The 25,637-nt window shown below is 35.7% G+C and overlaps 2 protein-coding genes across 2 annotated transcripts; both read right to left on the bottom strand.

The window, feature by feature from the left end:
* Window positions 1–855: 855 nt before the first annotated feature.
* LOC144969328 (uncharacterized) lies at window positions 856–6,314 on the bottom strand. The gene is made up of 5 exons (XM_078908438.1): window positions 5,815–6,314; window positions 5,306–5,392; window positions 4,081–4,142; window positions 3,049–3,265; window positions 856–1,112 (listed from the first exon to the last, which is right to left on the bottom strand). The coding sequence occupies exons 1-5, from the start codon at window positions 5,876–5,878 to the stop codon at window positions 856–858; spliced, it is 687 nt and encodes a 228-aa protein (XP_078764564.1). The 5' UTR covers window positions 5,879–6,314.
* A 3,968-nt stretch (window positions 6,315–10,282) lies between these two features.
* LOC144968266 (uncharacterized) lies at window positions 10,283–15,866 on the bottom strand. The gene is made up of 3 exons (XM_078906453.1): window positions 15,763–15,866; window positions 14,636–14,803; window positions 10,283–12,438 (listed from the first exon to the last, which is right to left on the bottom strand). Exons 1-3 carry the CDS (start codon window positions 15,817–15,819, stop codon window positions 12,424–12,426), a joined length of 240 nt encoding a protein of 79 aa, XP_078762579.1. The 5' UTR covers window positions 15,820–15,866; the 3' UTR covers window positions 10,283–12,423.
* Between the last annotated feature and the right edge of the window lie 9,771 nt (window positions 15,867–25,637).

The raw sequence follows: 25,637 nt of genomic DNA, 5'->3' as shown, positions 1-25,637 counted from the left end.
GATCAGTGACATGTTGTACAAGCTGGGGATCAACCCATACACCTGAATCTGCATCATTCCAGTCTTTTAACAACATCCTTGCGGGTTCTCCGCCTCTCCTCGCATTAAACATTGTAAGCCTAGCTACGATGACATTGCGAAGCCTAACAAACATATGTGAATCAAATAATTGATAATCATCCTCACAAATACGGACCATCTCTTCAGTAATAAATTGCCGTAGCTTCTTTATATCATTCTCTAATGGCATCTCTTTGGGTTTTCTCAAATTTGTTCTCTTTGCTTCACATTGAACTCTGGCTGTAAAAAAATACTATCCCAATTATAATCCAGGACAGCTTTGAACAAATCTATCTCTGCGGATTCTTCCATTTTGTTTTGCATTATATATTCCCCTTTTAAGAAATTAATTAACTTTTTCAATATAAATCCAATTGAAAGCTTCAAGCCTGCTTTCAATGTCCCATCCTCTTTCAAAGTCATTTCAGAAATGGTTTGCGATATTTCATTAAAGTTACAACGCTTCACCACGTCCTCTCCAGAGAAAGAAGGTTGATTCGTTCTCTTCCTAGTTTTTAAAATCAAATTTCCTAAGATGCGTAAATCACTCATTATAACTTTTCTCTCCTTCTTTGAACTTTTACTCCACAATTTTGTTCCTAACAATACTATAGCTTTGTCTGATCGACACAAATTTCCCACTTCATCATTCCGAAATTTGTCAAGAATATTCTCCTTTATTTCTTTACTTGCATTGGGAGCCACGGGATAAAATTTTACAACCCCAGTACACAGAGCATGCTCAGTACTACATTTCTTTTTGTGTTCATAAACCCTTCGTCCAGAGTAAAACCCTTACAGCCAGACACACATAACAACTTCATGTGACCCTTGTGCTCTCTCACGCATAACTATTGAATTGTTTCTAGTGTTTGAATAAAAAATGCCCTTTTTCTTGAGATAATCCATTGTTCTATCCCTTTCCTTTACAGGCTGTTTCATGGCCTCTGTAACTTCTGTCTCATCTTTGTGTTTCCTCATCAAATGCCTTGAGAGTTTTGTTTGCAACTGTCCACAGTATGGACAGGGTCTCCTTGGCTTTTTGTATTTCTCTGGAAAAAAAAGAAGAAAATAAAGCACATCATGCTATGAACTATGAAAATAAATCAATAGACAGATCATATGCACATCAGCTACATGACAGCGATAGAGAGGAATAGCATTCCAAATATTTAAGGCCTGGACAAGTAACTGTCATAATTCCTTCTTGTTATATACTTTTCTACCATCTATTCCTTTGGAAGAGGTATGTTAGATTTGTGGAGACCTCTGCCACATAACAAATCCAGTGAAAAGACGCCATATTTTTGTTTTGAAATAGAAATAAATAGATCAATCCACCCACTTCACTGGGTTCAGGGTTCCCTCTTCATTATAATCAAAATATGAACATAAATCGGAATAGTAACACATTGAAGTCTCATCTGAATACATAGATTGTCCTTTGTTGTTTCAGCGAAAAATCAGACAGAATGTCAAAAGAATTTTAGGTTTTTCCCCAACCACCCCTTGGAGGTATCAGTATCAGCGGAATGGTAAGCGTCATGTTTTTTACGTTGAGCAACAAAATTTACTCCAAATGCTTCACTCGACCCAGGCGGAAAAGCAATCAAGAATAGACCCAAGTCCTATCCAAAGACTAACATTTCATTTAAGTTTATTGTAGGCCCTTGGCCAATCGACAAAATTCAATTCACATAAATTATTTACAACAATCAGAAATTAATTATATCAATAATAGTAATAGAATGCAATGAAGGCAATATCATAATAATAATAATAATAATAATAATAATAATAATAATAATAATAATAATAATAATAATAATAATAATAATAATAATAATAATAATAATAATAATAATAATAACAGTAGCGGCTATAAGTAACAATTAATATAGTAACAAAAGTAATAATAGACTATAGTTCATAGTCATAACAATGACTTTCTTTGTCATTGAGGGAGTGAGAAAACATCACCGGCTGGCAGAACAAACAGCCGACATCAATCAAACGTCCTCCAGACCGGTTGAGCATCGGCTTCATTAATTCCTTAAAGACTTCCCCCCAACTGCCTGAACGATGCTGATGCCCAGACAACTTAATCCTGATTTATATTTTGTGGGAATGAAATATGACATGTATATGCCGGAAATATTTCAATAACAAACACACTGTTCAGATAGAAAATATTTGAGTCTTGCCTTTGTTAATTGATACAGGTAAGTTAGGAAAATAAATGCTAGTAAAAACGATCAGCAAGTTCGTGAACACTGCTTCTCAACTCGAACATATGTTTTCATCAAATCTACACACATCATGTTGTGAGCTGAATTTTAATGATCTCAGTTGTCATTGAAAGGAAACCCAAGAATTTTAGAATAAAGAAAAATATTGAACCTGGAAGTCAAAAGGGTTTGTAGCACAGCAGGCATTATCAAAGTATAATTTTAGTACCGACAAATTAAAAAGAAAATGTGCTTTTCTTTAAATGCTCCCAATCATCATATACTGTTTAGGTTGCAAGATTAATAAAAATGTTATCTACTCTGATTCTCGTTAAGTTTCCAGCTGGTCTGTGAAAAAAAGCCTTAAGCATCATAGAAATACAAAGAAACAGTTTTAATATATAGATGGGTTGTAACAAAAAAACCATTTTAACACTTACAATACAAGCAATTTAAGTCTATTACAGACAAAAAAAAACCCCAATAAAATAAACATGAACATTTTTATGGCTGGTTTCACTGATATCACTCACACATTGGGGTTTCAGATTCTAAGATGTCCACCCTATCAAATTTGGATTTGTGCTTGTTATGTAAATGGTAGCGTATTTTGCGACGCAGCACTGCCAAAACAGAAAAAAAATGCAATAACACAAATGCAGCACCATGGAGGGGTGGAAGTTTTCTTTTAAAAGGAATGGGTAAATTAAAATTGATCCCACAAATATCAAAGGAGAAGAATGACAAAAAAATGACTCACCATTGCACGTAACACGTTGGTTTGCAAGTGTATAGCATTCGGGTTGAACCTGGGTCCCAGACTGGCAACGAGGTTCAGTCTGTGATAGTTGTGGATGAGGCTCTGACTGAGTTGGGGAATGAGCACTAGGTTCCAAAGACAATGATGTACTCAGCATTGGGTACCTCACAGAGTACGTAGAGGAATCAGACTCGGAGTCAGCAACAAAATCGGGACCCTGTATATTTTGTGGAAAAGATGACAGATCAATCAATTTATTCATGTTGACAATAAACATGAAGAGCCATTGTTTAATAATCCAACTAAACAATTAGCTGGTTAATAATGCAAGTATAATAAAAAAGAGTTGAGAAAGGCAGACATATTGTCTAAGTATTTAATATGTTCAACTGTGCTTGGATAAATATAGATACACCAACCAGGGTTTCAGTAAACCGTTTTTAACCAACTCTTTAAATCCTACACCAGGACCAACAACTACAAAACAATTTTTTATATCACTACGATTCTGGACATATAAACGGTTGTCATTGCAACAATATGAACTTCCTAACCTTGCAACTGCAATATAGTTAACAAAAAAAGTTGATAAACATTACGATGCAAGAGAATTTGGACAAAATGCGAGATCAAAAGTATAATCCCAACAGAAGCTATTTTAATTTTTCCTGGAAACGCATCATTTTCACATTTTGTCAAATAAAAAAACAAACGACTTCAAATGTGAATGGCTCATCAATGAATATCACTTCAAAATATAACGAGGAAGGTTTAAAATAGTGTTATTGTTGGCGAAGTCCACTGCAAAGAAAAATTTTTAACAACAAAAAACTAGGAGATCTCACTGGTGTAAAACAGTGTTGTCCTTGTCCTGAAATATTGTATTGCGCCTAACAGACTGCAGGTCTCATCTTTTGTGGCAAATGTTTTGTCCACCACAAAATATGTTGATGTGAAGCATTTTGAGCATGGTGCCAACTGTGGATAAACGCTATACAAATGTTATGATTTTATTTTAATGTACATACTTACCACAAATGAATCATGTGATATGGAACTTTGTTCTGCATCACTTTCAGGCTCTGAGTTGGAGTCTATATAGAAAATAAAAACAACAAAAAAAAAAGCTGAAGACTATCATGTGCAAGTTTTTCTCTAAACTCTTAAACAAAAAATCATGCCATCTTGTGCTGTAAAAGGATTTTTTAAAAATTATTTACCTTATGACTATTGTCCTTTGGAAAAAAAAAGAAAATTAAGTCCGAAACCTTCTGGCTATTTTCTTTTAAATTTCAAGAACGTCAGAGTTGGCAAGGGAGGACGGAAATATAATTCCAGAAACCAATCTGTCTATAATCATATCCATATGATAGTTTTTCGTTCAAGATTCAGGTACAGTCCACTTAGGATAATCGCAATACCTTGGGATCATCGAAAATGTTGGGATTAACCGAAATTCAGTTTCCTGTCCACTATTTCAACATTTTACACATTTATTGTCAACTCAAACCAGTAAATAATATTCTTAGTCCACCACATACAGAGCAATTTGATTGAAACAAAAACCATATGGCAGCCCCGTGTAGATTTGTCAACCAAAAGCAGCTATGAAGCAAGCCGATATCTTATTCAGATTGGAAGAAGTTTCAATCTTTTTTCTCAACAATTCAACATTTGTCAGAGTTAAAGAGATTAGCCTTAATGAGAGACAATAAGCTCTCACCAAACTCGTTGGTCACAATGCACAGTTGTTAATCCTAAAACAAAGGATATCGCTCAGTCTCTCTTTATAACTGTCATTTATAACCTGTTGTCAAGATTATGACCAGCCCCACCCCTCTTCTATTTAATGGCCACCGATGACGTCACAAACCCATACTGCAGAGCCCCGCCCTCTTTCGACTCTAACAGAGTGGTGACACACTACTGTAGCATTAAATCCTGCTCACTCTCGATTCTTCAACCTGTCACGATTTCATCCATGATGAAATTTAATCATGATATACTGTTTGATTTCTTGAATTTACCACTTTTAAAAAACCGAAGTTTGTTGCAATTAACCAGTGACTTTTATATAGAATTATTTCCATTGCTTAGGAAATATTGTGATTAACCGAAAGTTGCGATTAAACGAGTTGCAATTATCCGGAGTGGACTGTAATAGTATTACACATCATGACTCAAAAAAAAAAAAAAAAAAAAAGCAAACTATGTGTACCTAAATGTTATTCATTTCCTCATCAAATTACATTCTTACCATTAACATCATAGATCACATCAAAAGGGTTGTCTGGATTGACAGCAAGACATTTTTCAGGATTTTTAAAGCTCAAATCTCTCTGATCTGAAGTTACAAAAGAAATAGCATATTCTCAACATTAAACTATGATTTTGTGATGGCTGTGATATGGCATACTGTATGCATAAAGCAAGATGCAAAGACAGGTTTAAGTTTAAATTATTTTATATTCTTTTCAAAAATCCATTCTAGTTTTGCCAAAATAAAATAAACACGAGAAGTGTTGAGTTGGATAAAGCTAAAACTAAAAGTAGTAGTGGTAGTAGTAGTAGTAGTAGTAGTAAACGACAGATCTTACTCACTAGTGTGAATCTACAGTCTACAGAAGTTCCCGAATTATCTGACTCCACTTCCAAATGACTGACTGACAAGTGACAATCATCAATCGGTGTGTGTGTGATTGTGATGTCTACCCTATTGAAAATCTTAAATCAACAGTGATGTAATAAGAATGGCCAATAACTTACCATTTAAATTATCTCGGTGTCTCTTCAATGATGCCTCCAGCATCAATTTACCCCACGATGCCATAGACGTCTAGTTTGGAACTCAGCAAGTGACGAAAAAATACTTGCGGCTATAGAGAGGACGTCCGTCGGCCACTCTCTCCGCAAGTCAGTTGTTATCAGATAATCATTGGTTCTTGAAAAATATAGAAACACAGCGGTTCATTTAAAAAGACTCTTTTGTAGATCAAGATATAATGTTAGGTATTGCACTTTAAAATCTCTTCAGACATAGAACGGGTCAACTTGACGTCTAGACCAAATCATTTCGAAGATCGATATGGCAACAGCAACGCCTGGAATGGAGGATTTAAATGCGGCATCTGACGATTCTACTGCTATGACAGAAGATGCTCCATTTCACGACGTCGAGATGGCTTCAACTGGCATCAGGCATCAACATGCTACTCAATAATGGGTTTGATGAAGCGTTTGACTAAGAATTAAAGCTGATAACTGATAACCACCTACTACTGACTTGCGGAGTGAGTGAGTGCCGAGTGCCTCTTTATGCGCGAAATTGACTAAACATACGTTTCACGAAAAAAAGAGTTACTATGTTTGCTTGTCTCTTGTCACCAAGATAAGAATCCGGACCAAGATTCGATAAATCTGTTTCTAAAAATAGATTATAATTCGTATATCTTGTTCATTCCTCAGTTCATCAACTTTCACACAATTTTATATTAGGTTTTCATTACTATAAAAATCCATATAATGTTCTAGAATTTTAGAGAAAATTTCGGAAAGATATATTGCCTCACTATTGAAATATATCGATGAAAACACTGGTACCCCTATTGTACTTTTTTCAGGCGGTCACCTTATTGACCAACGTGAAAATTTAGGCATAACTCTTCTTACTGTGGTGTTTAACAAATAACTTCAATACTATGATTTACAATTATATATCCTTGACGGTTGGGTTGACAACTTTAAACTAAAAATAGAAAAGTGAATGTGCTAGAGGTCAAATCAATAGGGGGACCGGATTTTGGTCTCCCTATTGGTAAAGTACTGTAAAATGAACTAATAGGGGTACCAAAAGTCTCCCTATCCGGTATTAATACATATATATATATATATATATATATATATCTACACACATCATAATTCTTGTCTAAAATATCCTTATCTATGTTTGGTAATTGATATGTCAAAAAATGTGTGTTCACAGGCATGCCAGTTTTCTACATATTAATAATTCAGATTCGATAACTATACCATAAAAGAACTTGGCTTGATACTTGTGTATGAGCTGGAAATAATAATAAACAAATAAAGAGAATAAAACATGAAGGAAAGAATCCATGTCAACTGTTGTAATGTTGGCTCTTTATCCAGCATTCAAAGTTCATGATCTAAAAGTTTGCGTGTTCTCAAGACATGGATAGGTTAGATTTTCTTAAGCTTTGTTATAAATATAATCTCATCTGTACCTTTTAAAAAAAATTATTCATTGTTAAGAATAATTTTTTATAAGATCAAACAAACACAAATCTGGAGAAACTTCGTCCTCATGAAAAACATCATCATATAATTCATGTTAAAAATTATAATTAAGTAACAATCTAAACTGCAAGACATTTTTTATATGAATGAAATGAAAAATACAACTTGTCTGTCTACCTATCTCAATGCTAAAACTCAAATATTTGGGAAAGATCATTGGTCATATACAGAAATATAAACACACCGAAATCAGTCAACATCAACACTTGATGCAAAATGATCTCTTAATCACAAGCAGATATACATATGTAATATACAAGTCGTGAAAGAAAAGGTTGATTCTATAACATGTTTCCACGCATAGAATGCAACCAAAATCAGGAAAGTAACTCTTAAGGGTAATCAAATCATATAAATTTATTCAATAACATTAAGGCAAAGTTACCCCACTTGACGATACAAAGTAACCTCGTTGATATCTCAAATTGCATTATAAAAATCTCACATAATAGCAACATTAATAGGTACAGTTATATAAGGATTGTCTTGTACCATTAAACTTCAACAGTGACTGATCCCAAAATGGAAGAAATACTAGTAAAATACAACAGGTTTTCAAACCCATAGGCACATGAATTTAAATATAAATATAAACATATGGAATTTGAATTAGAAGAACAAATGGACCAAAACAATGTTTGAAAACAGGGAAAATATAGTCAAACTGTTTTACAAGTAAACACACACACACACACACACACACACACACACACACACACACACCACACACATATATATATATATATATATATATATATATATATATATATATATATATATATATATATATATATATAATATTTTTATAAATACCCTTGCACTATGTCTAAATTTAAACAGGAAAATGTACATAAACTGGATTCTTATGCCGATTTCAAAATACCACTTATTTAACAATTCAAAATCACAGAAATGTTATATCATAAATATCAAAACAAGAAAATAATAATATGTATGTACAGTGCAGCACAGAAATCTCAAAGAGGTTGGGACTGGGCAAGTTTGTTCGAGATTTCCATGTCGAGTACGGTATTTTACAAAGTATATGAAGAAGAAGTGAGAGGGGTAAACATGAGTGGTTCCAGAAAAGGTTCCATTACATTACAGTGTAGCATGTATGTCTTGTTTCATTCAATAACAGGTAGAATAATGTTCCCCTTTACAGATATTATTATAAGAGGACAAGCTAGCACATCCCATTTCACATTGATTACACACTCAGCAGGCAACACTTTTACCTATAAATCTGGTACCTAATCACTCCACTCCTCACGCCTCTCTTCTCACCCCATCTTCCCCACTCCTAATCGTGTCTTTGCTTTTAATAACAGTAACAACCTCATGTCATTATTGCCCGCTAGTCTCCCCAGTACTAGTAAATATTAAATAGAGTGGGGCGTCGCGTTCTTAAGACATGGTCAAACATGCTATGCACCCCCCCCCCCCCCATATCCTCCTCCATAAAGGCATGCTTAACCCATGAACTAATACAGATAAGGCCACATAGAGAGGGATGGCAGCTTTCGTTTCCAAGGCAAAAAAAAATTTGCCAACAAACACAAAAGTTAAGTTCCATTTTGTACAAGATTTCCGTGTTAGCCTGCAATAATATTCGAGATTTTCATGTTGCCAGTACTATGAAAATAAAGGGATTGAAGTGGGGAATTGAAATTTGTTCGAGATTTCCATGATTTCGAGATTTACGTGTTTGGCATTTTTGTGCTGCAGTGTATATTTATCTTCATTCCATCAAAAAAATAGAATCAGAAAGTTAGCAAACAAAGAAGACACAACTCGTTCTTTTAATTAAAATAATGCATCGAAGGTCATTGCATTGCTCTGCTATAAAATAATACATTAATATAGTTGAAACTTGTATTTAAATAAATTCAGTAAGCATTGGACTATGAATATTTGCTGTTAAAAATGTAATACCAATTGCCATACAATTAAATCCAAAAAAAAAATAAATAAAGATTTTAAAAAAAAAAGAAAAAGAAAAGGAAGATGGTATGATTTACAGAAAATTGGTGCCATCGTCCAATATTTGAATTTCAAAACATGTGTTTCATCAAAATCATGGTTCTGGCCAACAAGAGTCAAATTTCCAAGCGTACAACACATACATCCCCTTTCACATATATTCATCTGCTGTCTCTGGAAGTTTAACAAATTGTATCATATTGAATCATATCGTTTGAGAGTTTTAAATGTTCTGTGAAACTTTATGCATAGACACAATTTTTCAAAGTTATATAAACAACATTCATTGTTAATTTGACAATTTTGAGTATATAATCACTATTTGAAATGATTAAATATCTAATACACAAATAAGTGTCATAGTCAAGAATCGTAGTATTATTTTCGCAATTAACATTCATTTGGTGTGTCCACCTTCATAAATTCGAAAGTTTCAATGAACTTGTATAGAAAATGCAAGTAATATCCAATGTCATGGTATATCATTCATCGAAATCAAATATTATGTTAAGTTCTTTGTCAATGGCATTCCTAATAATATAAATTGGATTAGAATTTTTTGTCTCAAACTTTAGATTATTCCAAATTGTCACAGTTCTTTCAAATAGGGTATTTTTCCTTAAAAATATGGCTATGTGGTCTAGTGGTATGACACTCGCTTTCGGATTGGAAGGTCCTGGGTTCAAGCCTCACTCTCTGCGCATAGTTGAGTCCTTGGAAAAGACTCTTTACTCACATTCTCTCACCATACTCAGGTGTAAAATGAGTACCTGGCCGTTAACAGCGTTGTCTATGTCCGAAAAATTGTAATATCGCCTAACAGGCGTCATGTCCCGTCCTACATGCTAAATGTTGCTGTTGACCAGGGACCCCTTGTAAAGTGTTTTGAGCACATTTAGTGGATATTGCGCTATATAAAGCTCAAACTTATCTCCGCTAATGTTTGTAACATGTGAATAATTTTTTAAATCATTATAATCCATATCGTAAAAACCATGCATGAGTCGATATTTATGAATAGAATATTGTAGAATATTTAATTGAAGGCAAATTTAAATACTTTGAGATTTATAAATAAAATGTCAGGCAAAAAGTCTGCAAACTTTTAAGTCATGTTGCATAAAAATATCAATATCAATATGCTCATTTTTTAGAATGACTCAATTCAGTGTTTTTAGTGATCAGCAGCTTCAATGCTACAAATTTTCTCCAACAGACCCATATAAAACTTGTGTCATCGTCATTATATTTTAAAAATAAGCGAACCAATCCATTTAAAGACAAAAATTTTAACAAACATCTAACTGGCAGGAAGACCCAGATACAGTGCACTCTGGATAAGTCAAAGTTGCTTAAGTCGATTTTTACCCAAGTCGATTTTTTTTCTTGGTCCCTCCCACTCCTTCTATATAACATTAATTTTTTTTTAAAAATACACTACATAATCGATGTCACTTAAGTCTATGTTCTTATAACTCATGACCACAATAAAATTACAATAAACGAGTATTCCCATTGTTAAAAAGCTACAGCAAGAATTTTCATAAGGTTAAGAATATCCGCGAACAATTGCGCACACCGATGTGATGTATGTGCTTCCTGACATCACGCTCATGTACATAAGCAGTATCGAATAGCCTTGATTAACCATCTCACATTTAACATGTCGCAACTTCAAGTCAAGTCTACAACTGCAATGGCAAACATCAGCGGAGTGCGCAACATGAAGATGTAAAAAAGATGCTTCTGGATTGGTTCGCTGAAAAAAAAGACAAACAATGTGTCTGGGAGTGAACCAATACTGAAGGCGAAAGCTGATGAATTAGCCAGGGATCTAGGGGTTGACTAGACATGCTTTGAAGTCTAGCTATCACAGTTCAAGATGTAATACAACATTGTCTTCAATGCTGTTGATGACAAAAGTGTCGATGATTGGAGAACAACAATGTTGCCAGATCTAACTAAGGAAATACCGCCAGACAGATATCTTTAATGTTGACAAGACTGGCCTGTTTTGGAGATTACTACCAAGCAGAATGTCTCTTTAGGGCTGGCTGCAAGACTTTGATAGGTCCATGGCTATGCAAGTCGTCATGTGGCTATGTTGATCAACAATTGTGCTGCACACCTCAAAGTGGGAGGATTGAAAGCAACAAAGTTGGTATTCTTGCTACCAAATGTAACATGAAATCATCATTTTGTAACAGCTCTTTTCAGGGCCATCCATTAACAACGACCTTTTCAGGGCCATCCGTTTGCAATGGCCCTTTTCAGGACCATACTTATTTGGTTACACTCTGGTTAAGTTGATTTTCAGTAAAGTCCTTTTTTTTTTCTGTTCCCCTAGGCATCATCTTATCCAGAGTCTACTGTAATTAAAATAGATTACAATCTTAAATAAGAAAGTCTATAGGTTATAAAATTCAATTACATAGGAAGAGCGTTATGAAAAAAAATAATATGTATTAATATAAATATTTTTAATGATGAAATCATTGGTTACTGATTATTTATGTTCCTGACAACTTTATACCCTCATATTTTATATATCATACTTTTGACCTAACCACTCTATTGATGATACCTACAATCAAATATACTGATCAGTGGTGTCTTTACATTGCTATGAAGATCTCCATAGCATATAATACATGTATCAAAGTATGAGACAAATGAAACAAAGTTATTCTAATAATAGCTTCGTTTGTTGTTGTCAATCAATATCTTATTCTGAAGAGATATTAAAATTGGTGAACAAGTCACAAAAATATTTAAAATAAACATTTTTTCTTTAACATTAAGGGAAAACCCAGTTTGACTTTGACTTTAAATACAAAGAATGTTGCATGTTGCTATGTCACATTAAAAAAAAAAAAGAAAAGAAAGGAACATTTTGTAAATAAGCGTTCCCCAACTGAAAAAAAAAAAAGATTCTAAAAATAAACAAAGAAAATAATGTGCTTGTATACAATCAAAGTTTCGGTTAATTCTATAAGACTTCAGGTTGGTACTTTCAGTCAGTATGATGAAGCTTTTACATTTTCATAGGCGCATGAGGGAGGGTGGAAGGGTCTTTTATCCAACAGTCCACTGTTGAGAAAAATGAAGAAGGGGAATCATTATTTTGATTAATAAGATATATACATATATGGAAAATACAATATTGCATCTAAGAGAAAGAAACCATTCACTCACCAGTGTAACTGAGCTATAAAAAAAGAAAGAAAATTACCATGGTGTAATACAATTCATATTATTTATATTATGGTAGTCAACTGCCTGTCCATCACTAAAAAGTTTATTGTTTGCTTGTTTTTTTGTTTTTTTTGGGATATACGGCTCTTGCAAAATTATTAGGATATTTCAGCACCAGTAAAAAGGAAGATGGTACAGGAAAGCTGTTGATATTAAATTAAAAACACCAAAAAAAAGGACAACAAAGGATACTGGGTCAAATAGGGAACAGAAGATTCCATGAGCAATCCATCCATGTGTAAATTTCGATAAAACCTAAATGTTCCAACCAGGCACAAGCAAACGATTCTGCTATGAAGGAAAGACTCAAATGTTTACAAAGTACAATACACTGTAGTCCGCTTAAGATAAAATCCGTTAAGATAAACTCTTGCTTAAAATAAACTCTGAAGCTGTTTCCGATTTTTCTGCTTTAAACCATTAGTTAATTAAAACATTTAAAATAAACTCCATCAGTGAGCGAGTCCGGATAAGATAAACTCATCAATCTGGACTTTCACACCTGGGATAGACAAGAAGTACGTAAAATGAAAGTCTATCACTCAATCAACCCCTCCCCCCTCACCACAATCTCCCACCTTTTAGAGCCTTATCACACATTGCATTCACTTGCCCCTATCAAGAAACAACCCCCGCTGTATCATTCAAGTGTATAGTGAAAGTAAGTATTCACTAAAATATACAAGCATGTCGCCACATGATGCACACACTCACTTACACACACACACACACACACACACACACAAACACACACACACACACACACACATACACACACACACATACACACATGTGAACATTTGGGTTTGTGCCTTTGTCTATCATCCATGCCCTTCCCTCGCCATTGGCTCATCCACATCTACACTGCCAAGTAGGCACCTTATAGTTGCCTCCCCAACTTACACACTTACTAGTTTTAAGGACTTGCCAATTGGTAATCAGAAGAATAAGACTGGCAGTTTTCGCGCAATTAGCCTTGACTAGGGGACGAGTGATTATTGTGACTCAACTCTACCAATTAATTTTTCATTCTCTCTGCCTTTCCAAGCAGTTAGATCATCGTATGCCTGTTTCATTGTGTGAAAGATGACTCTAATGATAAACATTAGTCAGAAAACAGTCACCCTTAGTTTAACCAAGCTTAACAGGAAGCTGGGCTGTCTTTCTGGAGAGGTGTATTTATTAATTGGGGATACAAATGTTTGTATCACAATTACGGATTGTTCTCCTTGAGTTTTGGATAAGATAAACTTTGGATAAGATGAACTTTTTTACTGATCCCAGGGAATTTATCTTAAATGCAGTGTATACAAAATGCAGTGTTTAAAATTATTAATCATAATAGAACTAACAGTACAGAGAGGTGATTTACAAGGAAAACTAATATCACCTCTCAAAAAAGGTACTATACATTTGACTGTCTCTCTCTCAGAGTCGGATCCCAGAATGAAGGCAGAGAGCAACATGGAAAAGGAAAACAAATATGTGGGAGAGAAGATACAGCAAGTGGCCTCTCCTGACCTCCATCTGACCAGGAGAAAATTGTTCTTATTTACAGAATAGCAAGAAACTACTGTAAATCTTGTTCCCATATCTCCCTGACCAATTTTGTTCCTGCAAGTTGACGGAAATTCTCTGTATCAACACAAATTCTATTCATAGGGGCTGCTCTGTCTCCCCCTTTTTTTCTTTTTTTTTTTGCATGTTGCTGGTGGAGAGGCTCGAACCTGGTACCTCTTGATCAGTTTTTTTTTTGTTTGGCCTGTTCAGTAATTGCTCTCATCCATAACATCATATCATATAAAAAATAAATGACAAATGAATCTTAGCAAACCACTTATCAGCTTTATTTGTTGTCAGTTAACATTCCATTGCAAGAGTTTAAACTGAGTAATAGTAATAGTAACTGGGTAACAGGCTGACTTATCAATTAGAAACAAAATACAGTTTCCATTCTATCTTAACTTTAATCAAAATAATAAAATACTTAGGAATACAAAAAGTATCAAATTGCGATTTATTTTAATCCAACCTTTAATCCCCCGCCACCTTGTTGGGATTCTGCTTCTTCTGCTCGTCTCTCCATTTCTTTTTGTTTTTGTAATTTTTTCTTCAAAGCTTCAGGGTCCTTCACCCCTCGAGATTCATTGGCTTGTCGTCGTTTCTCAGCAGCCTCTGCTTGCTGGCGCCTTCTTGTTTCCTATTACAAAAAGAATAAATGATTAAAAGATAAATTCAAGAGTGGCTTTATTTAGATCTTTTAACTTAAAGGGTAGGAAACTGGTTCTTAACTGGATCTCTGTAACTAAAAAAAAATCGAAGTACCTACTAGCAACAGAGCAAACATTTATACATTCAAATAATGAAAAAAAAACAACATAATAAATTCAAGCAAAACAGCAGGATGGAGGAGTAAGCAAATAGTTGATCAGAGCAATAAGGCCCCTTGCAACCAGAGTTTATCCCAATTTTTATAGTGTAAAATGGCCAATTAAAGTTGCTCGCTACCAATCCAATTTTTTAAACACAGTGGCTATTTTTACACTCCCGTAAAGATGGTTCTCTGGGCTATTTTTACAGTCATTATCTCGTCCAACCTTTGCGTTTAGGTCACCAAGCAGTATAGGACACCATGTTTTGGAGTCTCTTGTAGGGCCTATTGTTTTATTTAGCTTCATAAAAGCTTTATATCTCGTCCTCCCTCTTTTCCTCTTGTGGGGCATAACGATTACTGTCAATTTTGCTTATTTTGAGTTAAATCTTGCCTTGACCGATCGTTCTCCCATTGGCTTCCATCTAGACGAGCGACACCGTTTAATTTAGTTTAAGTTTAAATGTAATTGTGGGCCTACAGATTCTTGGAGAATTGAAACAAGCTTTTATGACGAAAACACAATTAATTAAAAGTGGACACGTAAAGACAGAGTGAGAAGAACTGTTATAGTCCAGTGAAAAAAAGAAACTGAGATGTGCTGACATTGAGAAGTGATAACAGAGGAGGCTTGTGACATTTCATTTAGACTCTATCAAGAGATCAAGATGGTAAACGGAGGTAGAAGGGACCGTTCAAAGGATTCACCATGCACCATGGTTCAATCATTGCTACATTCCAAGTTCCCGTTTGAAAAAAAAAAGTAGAACATGGCTTTCGTGACGTACGTAATCTGGGGGCTCCTCTCGAGACGAACCAAACAAACAAGAAGTGCAATGTCCCATTGTAAATTATTATTTTGTAAACAAATTGAGTGCCAGATCCTGTCTGCTAGGAAACGAAAGATAAAATGCGAATGCGTCGGATCACACCGATTCGGAATATCGGTAAATGAAAGTTTCACTAAATAGTATTTGGTGATCGTGGCGGGGTGATGGCAGCGAGTATATCATTGGTAGGTCTTAATTTTTTTTGGAGGTGGTGAAGGAGTAAGAAGCAGATGAGTAGAAGGTGAATGATTAGGAGAATAAAAAACACGTTGCCGGTGTATTTTTGGAAAAAAAATATTTCCATTTGTCCCCAACAGCAACGGGAGCACTTTACCAGCAACATTAAATTATATCTAAATGAAAAATGAAAATGTCTCCCCCCCCCCCCCCAAATATTTTCGAAATCACACTAACCGTGGTTTAATACCCACACCAAATGACTTGTTAACAAAAAAAATATCAACTGTATCCAAAGATCAAGAATAATAATAATAATAATAATAATAATAATAATAATAATAATAATAATAATAATAATAATAATAATAATAATAATAATAATAATAATAATAATAATAATATGATGATGATGATGATATAATAATAATAATAATAATAATAATAATAATAATAATAATAATAATAATTAAGAAGAAGAAGAAGAAGAAGAAGAAGAAGAAGAAGAAGAAGAAGAAGAAGAAGAAGAAGAAGAAGAAGAAGAAGAACAATAATAATAATAATAATAATAATAATAATAATAATAATAATAATAATAATAATAATAATAATAATAATAATAATGATAATAATAATAATAATAATAATAATAAATAATAATAATAATAATAATAATAATAATAATAATAATAATAATAATAATAACTTACTTACTTACTTAGGCCGCCCCTTGGGGCGCCCAACCTGAGCCACAAGTCTTCGCCATTCTGTCCTGTCCTCCATAAGCGTACACAGCTCCCGGGTGTTGTCCATTCCTGTGTCATCTAGCAGACAGTCAATGTAGGGTTTATTCTGTCTGCCTCTGCTTCTGGTTCGCTCAGGTGGTTCCCATAGAACAAGAGTGCTTGCAATCTCCTCCTTGTGTCTCCAGCAGTGCCCCGCAAGTCTCAGTCTTCTCTTGTGAATCTTCGAGGTCACTGGGGGGAGGTCACTGTAGAGCTCTCCATTTGTTATGTGCTCTTTCCAGTTTACATTGAGGGCCATCCGCAGCATACGGGCGTAGCAGCCGTCCAGTTGCTTCTCAAGGGCTTTAGTAAGAGTCCATGTCGCTGCTCCATATAGAAGCACTGACTCTACCGTTGCCAGGAACAGTCTCTTCTTTATTTCCCTCTGTAGGTTTGAACTCCAGATTTTCCTGAGTTTGTGACAGGCACTCCAAGCCAATGCTTTTCTGACAGAAATATCAGAGGAACTGCTTTGGGTCCAACCTCCTAGGTACTTGAAGTTGTCAACTTCCTTCAGCCATTCTCCATTCTTTGCCTGTATGCTAATTGGCCTTTCTTGGTTGTAGGTTTGGAATACTGTCTTCTTAGCATTACAGCATAGTCCTACACGCTCAGCCTCAGTTTCGAGTCTGTTGAGGACTTCTTGTGCCTGGTCCATCTCCTCGTTCAGTAGAGCCAGATTATCTGCGAAATCTAGATCCGTGACTTTCATAGCTGGATTGCGCCTACTTCTTTGTCTATGCAGCGTGAAGCCCAGATCGTTCTCCATGCCAGCGTAGGTCTTTCTCATCACATAGTCCAAGACAATTGCAAAGAGATAGGGGGCTAATGTATCACCTTGAAGCACCCCTGCTTTGATCTCAAACAGCTCAGTTTCACCATCTGGAGAGATAACCTTTGCCCGTGTGTTCTCATACATTCTTTTAATAGCAGAGAGAAGTTTAGGAGGTATACCATATGCTTTTAAGATTTTCATCATGGTAGGGCGATGTATCGAGTCAAAGGCCTTCTTAAAGTCTACGAATAGAATGATTGCCTTCTTGTTGTGACTTTTTACTCCTTCTATTAACCTTCTCAGTGCCAGGAGGTGAGCAGTCGTGGATCTTCCTGGTCTGAAGCCGTTTTGACAAGGACGTAGATGAGGGTCTATCTCTGGCTGGACTCTGTTGAGGATCATCTTATTGGCGAGTTTGGCAGCTATAGCGGCAAGGCTGATTCCCCTGTAGTTGGAGGTCTCACTAAGGTCTCCTCCCTTTGGGACTGGAATCAGATCAATTTCCGACCACTGATTTGGTTTTTCATTCTTGTTTAGTAATCCATTTGTAAACTCCAACAGGATATCGTCTAAGTCACAGTACTTCCATACTTCAGGTGGGATGTCATCGGGTCCGGATTGTTTTCCATCACTGAGAGACTTTTTGGCCTTCTTTATCTCATCCACTGTAAAGTCACTCTCGTCTATACAGATATCTTGCAGAATTGGTTCTAGGTCTATGTCATCTTCCGTTGCTCTGACTGGATCTTCTCCCAGAAGTGTTTGGAAGTGTGAGAACCATTTCTGTCTTCTTTCTTCTTTTGTTTTACCCATGAGGATCCCTTGTCGACTTGTTTTCCTACCAGTTATTCTATTTATCAGTTTCCAGCTTTCACCATGTTTGCTTCTCTCGTCGGCTTTCTCCAATTCCTGGATGAGACTATCTAGTTCTCGTTCTTCTATATCCCTATAGACAGTTTGTATTTTCTGCTTTGATATCCTCCACCTTTCTTCGTTTACTGAGTTTGGTGTTTGTTGGTGTTGGTTGAAGGCATCTTGAGCTTCTTTTCTAGCTTCAACAATCAGTGGGTGATTAGAGGTGGATCTTTTCGTGACTTTTGTTGTCCTCGGTACTTGCTTCTCTGCTGTGTCCCGGTTTGCTTTTATTAGTTTATCATATCGTTCCGTTGGATCTTCTTCTTCCGTACAAAGTCCTGTGAATCTATTCCTCACCTCTATATTATACTGATTCTGTATAGTTTAATCTTTTAGAGAGGACCAGTCATACTTCACTTTTGATGGTGTTGATTTTCTTTTTCGAAGACAAGCGAATTGTGGTCGATACGAGACGGTGATACGAGACTGAAGCTACTGAATGCTTCGACATTGTGGACTGAGTTCTTCCACTTTCTATTCACTAAGATGTAGTCAATCTGTGCTTTTCTACCATTCATGTCTGACATGTATGTCCATAGCTTGCCTTTCTTCTTTCTCCTCAGCGTGTTTGTGATAGCCAGGTTACTTTCGTTGGCATGTTCTAGGAGAAAAGAGCCGTTGCTATTGGTGTTTTCATGGTACGTGAATTGTGCATCCTTTTCACCAATATGAGCATTGAAATCACCACACTCAATTAGGAAGTTGTGCTTGGGAATCTTATTGCAGGTTTCTGAGAGTTTGTTATAATGGGTCTCGCAGTCGACACTTCCCTCAACTGGCGCGTAGTTTGATATCACTGTTGTGTTAGCATTTCCATTAAAAGTAGCTACCATTATCCACATGTTGACAGAGCTGACTTCAGCTAGAGATTTCTCTGTTTGTTTGTTCACTAAAATTCCTACCCCTCCTACAGCTGCACCTTGAGTGTTTCGCCAGGCGCTGGTAGTGATAAGAGTGCAGTTCTCCAACCTCCAGTATTTGACCATATCTTCTTCCTTGGTGTGAACAATCTTGTGATCTGTTATTGCAAGAATAGAGAGATTGGGTTCGTTGAAGATATTGGCGAGTTCTTTTCTTTTGTACTCTTCCTTTAAAGTTCTTGTGTTGAGAGTTCCAAAGTGCTTGTATTCTTTACATTTTAAGAATCCTGTAACCCTTCGGCAATCGGTGACGTCCCTTCCTTGCGGGTTTGGGGATGCCACGTCATGAGCAGTACTAGTACTAGCCTGAGGTCCTGGATGGGTATAGACAGGGGATTTAACCCTGGTGCATTTTGGTTGTAGCTTCATGATTTGGGTTTCGGTTGCTGTTTAGATACATGGGGCGCATGTCAGTTTATTTTCAAAGTTTTTTTTTCTTCTAGATGAACTGCCTGCCAGGGTTCACGATATTCATCTTCCCGGGTTTGGTATCCGAGTTTTCCTTCTCCTCCACCACCCATTGCCGATTTGTCCGCGACTACTTATTTAATTCGTAGCTAACCGTTATATCTAAAGGCCATTCCCCTATCCGCAACCTGGGGTGTTGAGTGGGAGCCGGCACTCCACACCGTGGTCAGTAATGACCACACTATTTATTAGGGATAGTTCCCTGAGACCTGTCTGGGTACCAGAGCGTATTCCACACGCCGGTGGGTCATGCATGCCCTAGACTTTAAGGGGGTCTCACCCCGAGCACACAATCGCATTGCTGCGTCAGCTACTCCCAGCCGCGAGGCCAGTTTCCCCAGGGATGCGGGACGAGGACCCGTATTGTGCACTTGAAGATGTAACCTATGTCCACTCGTACAACAGCGGTGTCCCGAGACGACTGTTGCTGATGCCGTAAAGAGCAGAAAGCCGAAGCCTCTAGGCCACACCGACCACCCTCCCCTAATATAATAATAATAATAATAATAATAATAATAATAATAATAATAATAATAATAATAATAATAATAATAAAATAATAATAATATATAATAATAAATAATAATAATAATAATAATAATAATAATAATAATAATAATAATAATAATAATAATAAATAATAATAATAATAATAATAATAATAATAATAATAATAATAATAATAATAATAATAATAATAATAATAATAATAATAATAATAATAATAATGATAATAATAATAAGAAGAAGAAGAAGAAGAAGAAGAAGAAGAAGAAGAAGAAGAAGAAGAAGAAGAAGAAGAAGAATAACAATAATAATAATAACAATAATAATAAGAATAAGAATAATAATAACAATAATAATAATAATAATAATAAAGAAGAAGAAGAAGAAGAAGAAGAAGAAGAAGAAGAAGAAGAAGAAGAAGAACAACAACAACAACAACAACAACAACAACAGCAACAACAACAACAACAATAACAACGACGATAACAACAACAACAGCAACAACAACAACAACCATAATAACAACAACTGACGTGGCAAAAGGACGGCTTCAAAAAGTTAAAGCGGAAACAAAGAGAATGCTGTAGAGCCCTCAAGGAGCATGTTAACGAAATAATAAATCATGATGAAAATAAAAGTAATAAAAACAATCTGGAGGAGGAGGAAAAGAAGGGAGAAGAGGATGATGAGGAGGAGAGGGATCGACATGTTGGCTTATCAGAGCATTAGCAAAATTGTTTACAAATTAAGTATGGTATGAATTGAAATTCCACAGTTTGTTGTATCATGTATAGAAAAAATCTTATTCTATTTTATCTTATCTTAGCTGACTAAAGGCTGGAGAAAGGAATTATCCCTTAAATGTCTTATACAATAATTTATAATTACTAAATATCGTATATCTTGTATTGTATCATTCATAGACAGTTTTACACAACCTTGAATGTAAGGGGGAAAATATATCAATACAACAATGTAAAGTCGAAAATTACTATCATATCTTTATTCGGGTTTTTACAATTCAAGATGCAAACCCCAACAGAACGTTTGAACCACCCTCCATAATATATTATCGCATTAATGACACGTCTCTTCATTCATTCATTCATTCATTCATTCATTCATTCATTCAGTCATTCATTCATCTATTCATTCATTCATTCATTCATTCATTCATTCACTCGGATTAACTAGAGTTGGCTTTAACCGTTTGTTGTTTTTTAAAAGTGAGATTTATAAAGAGCAATATTCACTAATTGTGCTCAAACCGCTTTATAAAGTGGTCTCAATTTAACAATAACAATGAACGTGCATAATGCTTGCTGTATAACACTATAATTTTTTTCCCGACAGAAGCAACTCTATTAACGGCTAGGTAGCCAACTTATAATTTTACACCTGGGTACGTTGGGATGATATGAATAAAGTGCCTTTTCCGCGGACTCTACTTTGTCAAAAGCAGGACTCGATCCTGGGGCGCGAGCAAACTTTAATAGGAAACCCATTCTAAGAATTAGATTGAAGATTTCTTTTTCATTATGAATTCAACGGAAGTCGACCTAGGCTTAGGCTTAACCGTACAAAACCTGATCTATTCTCTAGTTCATGTCATCAGTAAAAAATGTCTGTCAAGACATCTGAACAAAGGCCAGGTGTCTATCTAGACATTATTTTGATATCATATAGATCAGGTTCGATTCTATTCTAATCTGACAATATCGCTCAATCTGTGACCCTTCTCTTAAAACGATACCATGTAGCAGTGATCAGTTGTTTAAATGTCAATTTTTTAGGTAAACCAATAACCTTCTATTTAAGATAAATTCTTACATTTAAAAGAGTTAGTTTTGTGAGATAATCTTTTAATTTCCTCATTCGGGTCATTTTGAATTAAAACCCAGTTTTCCTTTATTTGATATCATCTTCAGACTGAGAACTGGACACAACCAGTTAAAGGAACATATGTGGAGGATGTCCAGAGCAGATGCCTCTGGACAATGTGACTGCGGACTTGAAAATGAAAATGGACATCATGTCCTAATGGAATGTCCAAGGTACAACCAGTTGAGAAGGAACTTCTGGCCTGACCCAACCCCATACTCAAAGAAGCTGTACGGCAGTGAAAACGACCTCAGGACCACTGTGGGCTTCATTCACCAGACCGGACTGACCATGTGACGTGACGGGAACGAAGAAGAAGAAGACATCATATATTATTTTCATCCAAAGTGCAGTCATTGCGATCAGGCTCATTTAAGGTGCTTTTCGTTTATATAAAAGAAAAAAAAAAACCCAATAAAAACAAAACCACTCTCCATTTATACAAGTAACGAGAAAATTAATAGATGAAATCGTGTTTTGGAGAATAAATACATAACAAAAACAATGATAAAAACAATGAAAAAAAAAAAAGACAAACAAAAACAAAAAGACAAACAACCAAAAGACATGGGAAAAAACCCCAGTTACATGACCCCCCCCCCCCCCCCCCCCAAAAAAAAAAAAAAAAAAAAAGCAACAAAACAACAAACAAAAACCCACATTTTAAAGCTCTTTAGCGTGACTATTTAGATCACGATCTTGAATTTACGTCATCTAAGCCCAGACTTACAACTTCACTGTTTCGACGTCACGAGGGTTAATTCACACAGTCAATGTTGGTTTAACCCACCATGTTATAAGGTAGGACATTGGCGGTATTAGCGGTAACTCGTCAAATGCTAAGTGCATTCATGCAATGATTATGTGATAGCTGTCATTAGACTAGTGGTTATTTTAAGTATCCCACCTAACCCCCCTCTCATGAGGAAATCGAACTGACTATGATTGTGAAATTAATGTTTTATAACGAAATTTTGATTTTAAGTTATAGAAATATGTCATGCTGATAAATTTATGTTAAATAAAATATAAGACAAATTCTGCTCATTCATCCTCAGGGAAATGTTTCTGTAGAGTAAATCTTAAGAGCAGGCCAGATATTCAAGGCGCCCGCCGCAGTGCAGCCCCGCAAACATGAGCAATTGGTGCTCATAAAGAAAATAACGAGATATCGACAACAAAGCTCAAACCCGAAACTCTTTTTCATTCAATAGACATACATGCCACCAATGTTGGTTGAGGTATGGCTACTCAAAATTACTTTGAGAATTTTGACTAACCAAAAAGTAAATGCTAAATGAAAGCTAGAAAGATAACCAAATGATTTAATCATGCTAGTAACCTGGTTATATCATTAACAGCATTAAGTTATACGTTCTATTTATTTTAAGCGTTTAAGAGAAATACTCACAATATCGACCCACCAGATGAAACATGCCAACACGCATAACCTAAAACTTTATAGTCTATTTGATATGTCTTAGTGAGAACTACTCACTCAACTGGCGGTCTAAACATAACAACCAAGAATCAAGTGACGTCAGTTTCGTTCGTTTTATTGCTTAATGCAGAACCCGAACTCTCTTCAGCAAAAGTGAACAGTGTGACTTCACAAGTTCCTTGCTTTAAGTTCCAAGTTCCTTTCGAATTTGCATTTAAAATCCTCACAGGACTAATTTTAAAGTGATTATCTACATTGGAGAGTTTAGAACTAGGTTCGGAAGTGAGAAAAATGTGATAGATTTTATAAATAACCGTCAGCCAGCCTTGATAATGTATACCTACTACCTACTCGGTGCAATGAGAAACTATTGATATCAACCAATTAACTGCCTTACTTAGGAAAGACACGTATTCAAAAATTTGGCCAGAAAAGTCGTCCTTCAAAATCGATCGAAATGACCCTCTAGGCAAAATTCTCAAACATGGGACTTTTTGAAGACCTTGTGAGGTCCCAGGTTTGAGAGTTTTTGTCAAGATGAGGGTTATTTAAATCAATTGATATTTGAAGGGCGAGTTTTCTGGCCAATTTTTTTAAATACGTGTCTTCTAGGGTACTGCACTTAATTAGTTAAAGTCAATGGCGATTTTTTAGCTTCCCTCATTTTATGCGACCTTGTGGTCTTGTACTTCGGACCTTTAGGTGGGCGGCACAAAGTTGAGTCCCTGAAAAAAAAAATAAGTTTATTCCCTTCTCTCACGGAACACAGGTGTAAAACGTGCCGGTAACAACCTTGTCTCTGTAAAAAACAAAAACAAAAGCAGACTAATAGTGCATTACAAGCCTCAAGTCTCGAAATTTAAAAGGGTATTCATGAAATAGTGCTAGTTTGGTTTTTCTTCAGAGTGTCTTCCTAGGTGAACTGCCATCCAAGGCTTATGAGTTCCACCTACCCATGTCTAGTTTGGGAACATTGATGGTGTTCGGCGTCCTGCATCCCCCACTCACGTCGTTGGCTCTGCAGGGTTCAGACAAGATGGTCGACTCGCTTCATGCTCTTTCCCTAGGCTTTGTTGCAGCCCCCTCCCCCCCCCCCCCCCTCTCTCTCCTCCCCCCCCCCCCCCCCCCCCCCATCAGCCTTCCTCAACAAGGGGATCGAGCCCCAGACCGCCTGGTTACCGGTCAGATATGCTATCATTACACCACAGAGGCTACCGACTTTGACATTTTACTATGCCCGGTAATATTTGAAATGTTGTTGTTGGCGTTGGACCAGTTGTAAAATGCTTTGAGCTCAATTCGCGGATATTGCTCTATATAAAAGTTCAAATTCTGCATATTCTAAAAGGAAGGGTGGGGTCATATATTTATAACTATTGAAATACACATTCAAGAAAATATGATCTAAATGGTACAAAGGAGACACTCCTAAACAATCAAATCGTCAAAATTAAATGGAATTTTTATGATGTCCCATGAACTCCTCTCCACGATAAATCCACCCATCCCCACCTCCAAATTCTTATCGAACTCTTGACGTCATGACGTCACAGAAGGATCGCGGAGCTTATTTATTTTTGGTAACGAGGATACCCTCTGAACAAGGGATATCGTAAGGTATTATACCCTTACTAAACCTTAGCCATGACCTTTTACAGCCAGAGCACGGGTTTAATCTAACTTGTCACCACATCTAATCATAATTTCCAAGAGGTAGTAACCACGACGCAACTCAGGCAAAAAAAAAACAACAAACAACAACAAACAAAATAACAAAACAAACAAACAAATAAACAAAAATAAATTTTTAAAAATAATAATAACAGAACAAATAAAAAATAAATAAAAGTAAAACAAAATAAAACAAAGAACAAAAACAAAATAAATAAAAAAAAAAAAACCCCACATCCAGTAAATTTGTAGATGTCAGAAAAAGGTGTTCCATCGTCCAACACGTTGTCATG

The sequence above is a fragment of the Berghia stephanieae genome, chromosome 3, assembly GCF_034508935.2.
Source record: "Berghia stephanieae isolate SIO BIC M18660-M18661 chromosome 3, UCSD_Bste_1.3, whole genome shotgun sequence".
Lineage (NCBI taxonomy): Eukaryota > Metazoa > Mollusca > Gastropoda > Nudibranchia > Aeolidiidae > Berghia > Berghia stephanieae.
This window is presented reverse-complemented; position numbering and strand designations above follow the sequence as displayed.

Coding starts and splice junctions, on each gene's coding strand:
- LOC144968266 (XM_078906453.1), bottom strand. CDS start 15,819: ATGGGACATTGCACTTCTTGTTTGTTTGGTTCGTCTCGAGAGGAGCCC. Junction 14,804..15,762: donor GAGAGGAGCCCCCAGATTAC/GTACGTCACGAA, acceptor TTTTTGTAATAG/GAAACAAGAAGGCGCCAGCA.
- LOC144969328 (XM_078908438.1), bottom strand. CDS start 5,878: ATGGCATCGTGGGGTAAATTGATGCTGGAGGCATCATTGAAGAGACAC. Junction 5,393..5,814: donor ACACCGAGATAATTTAAATG/GTAAGTTATTGG, acceptor TTGTAACTTCAG/ATCAGAGAGATTTGAGCTTT. Junction 4,143..5,305: donor TGTGATCTATGATGTTAATG/GTAAGAATGTAA, acceptor TTTTCTATATAG/ACTCCAACTCAGAGCCTGAA.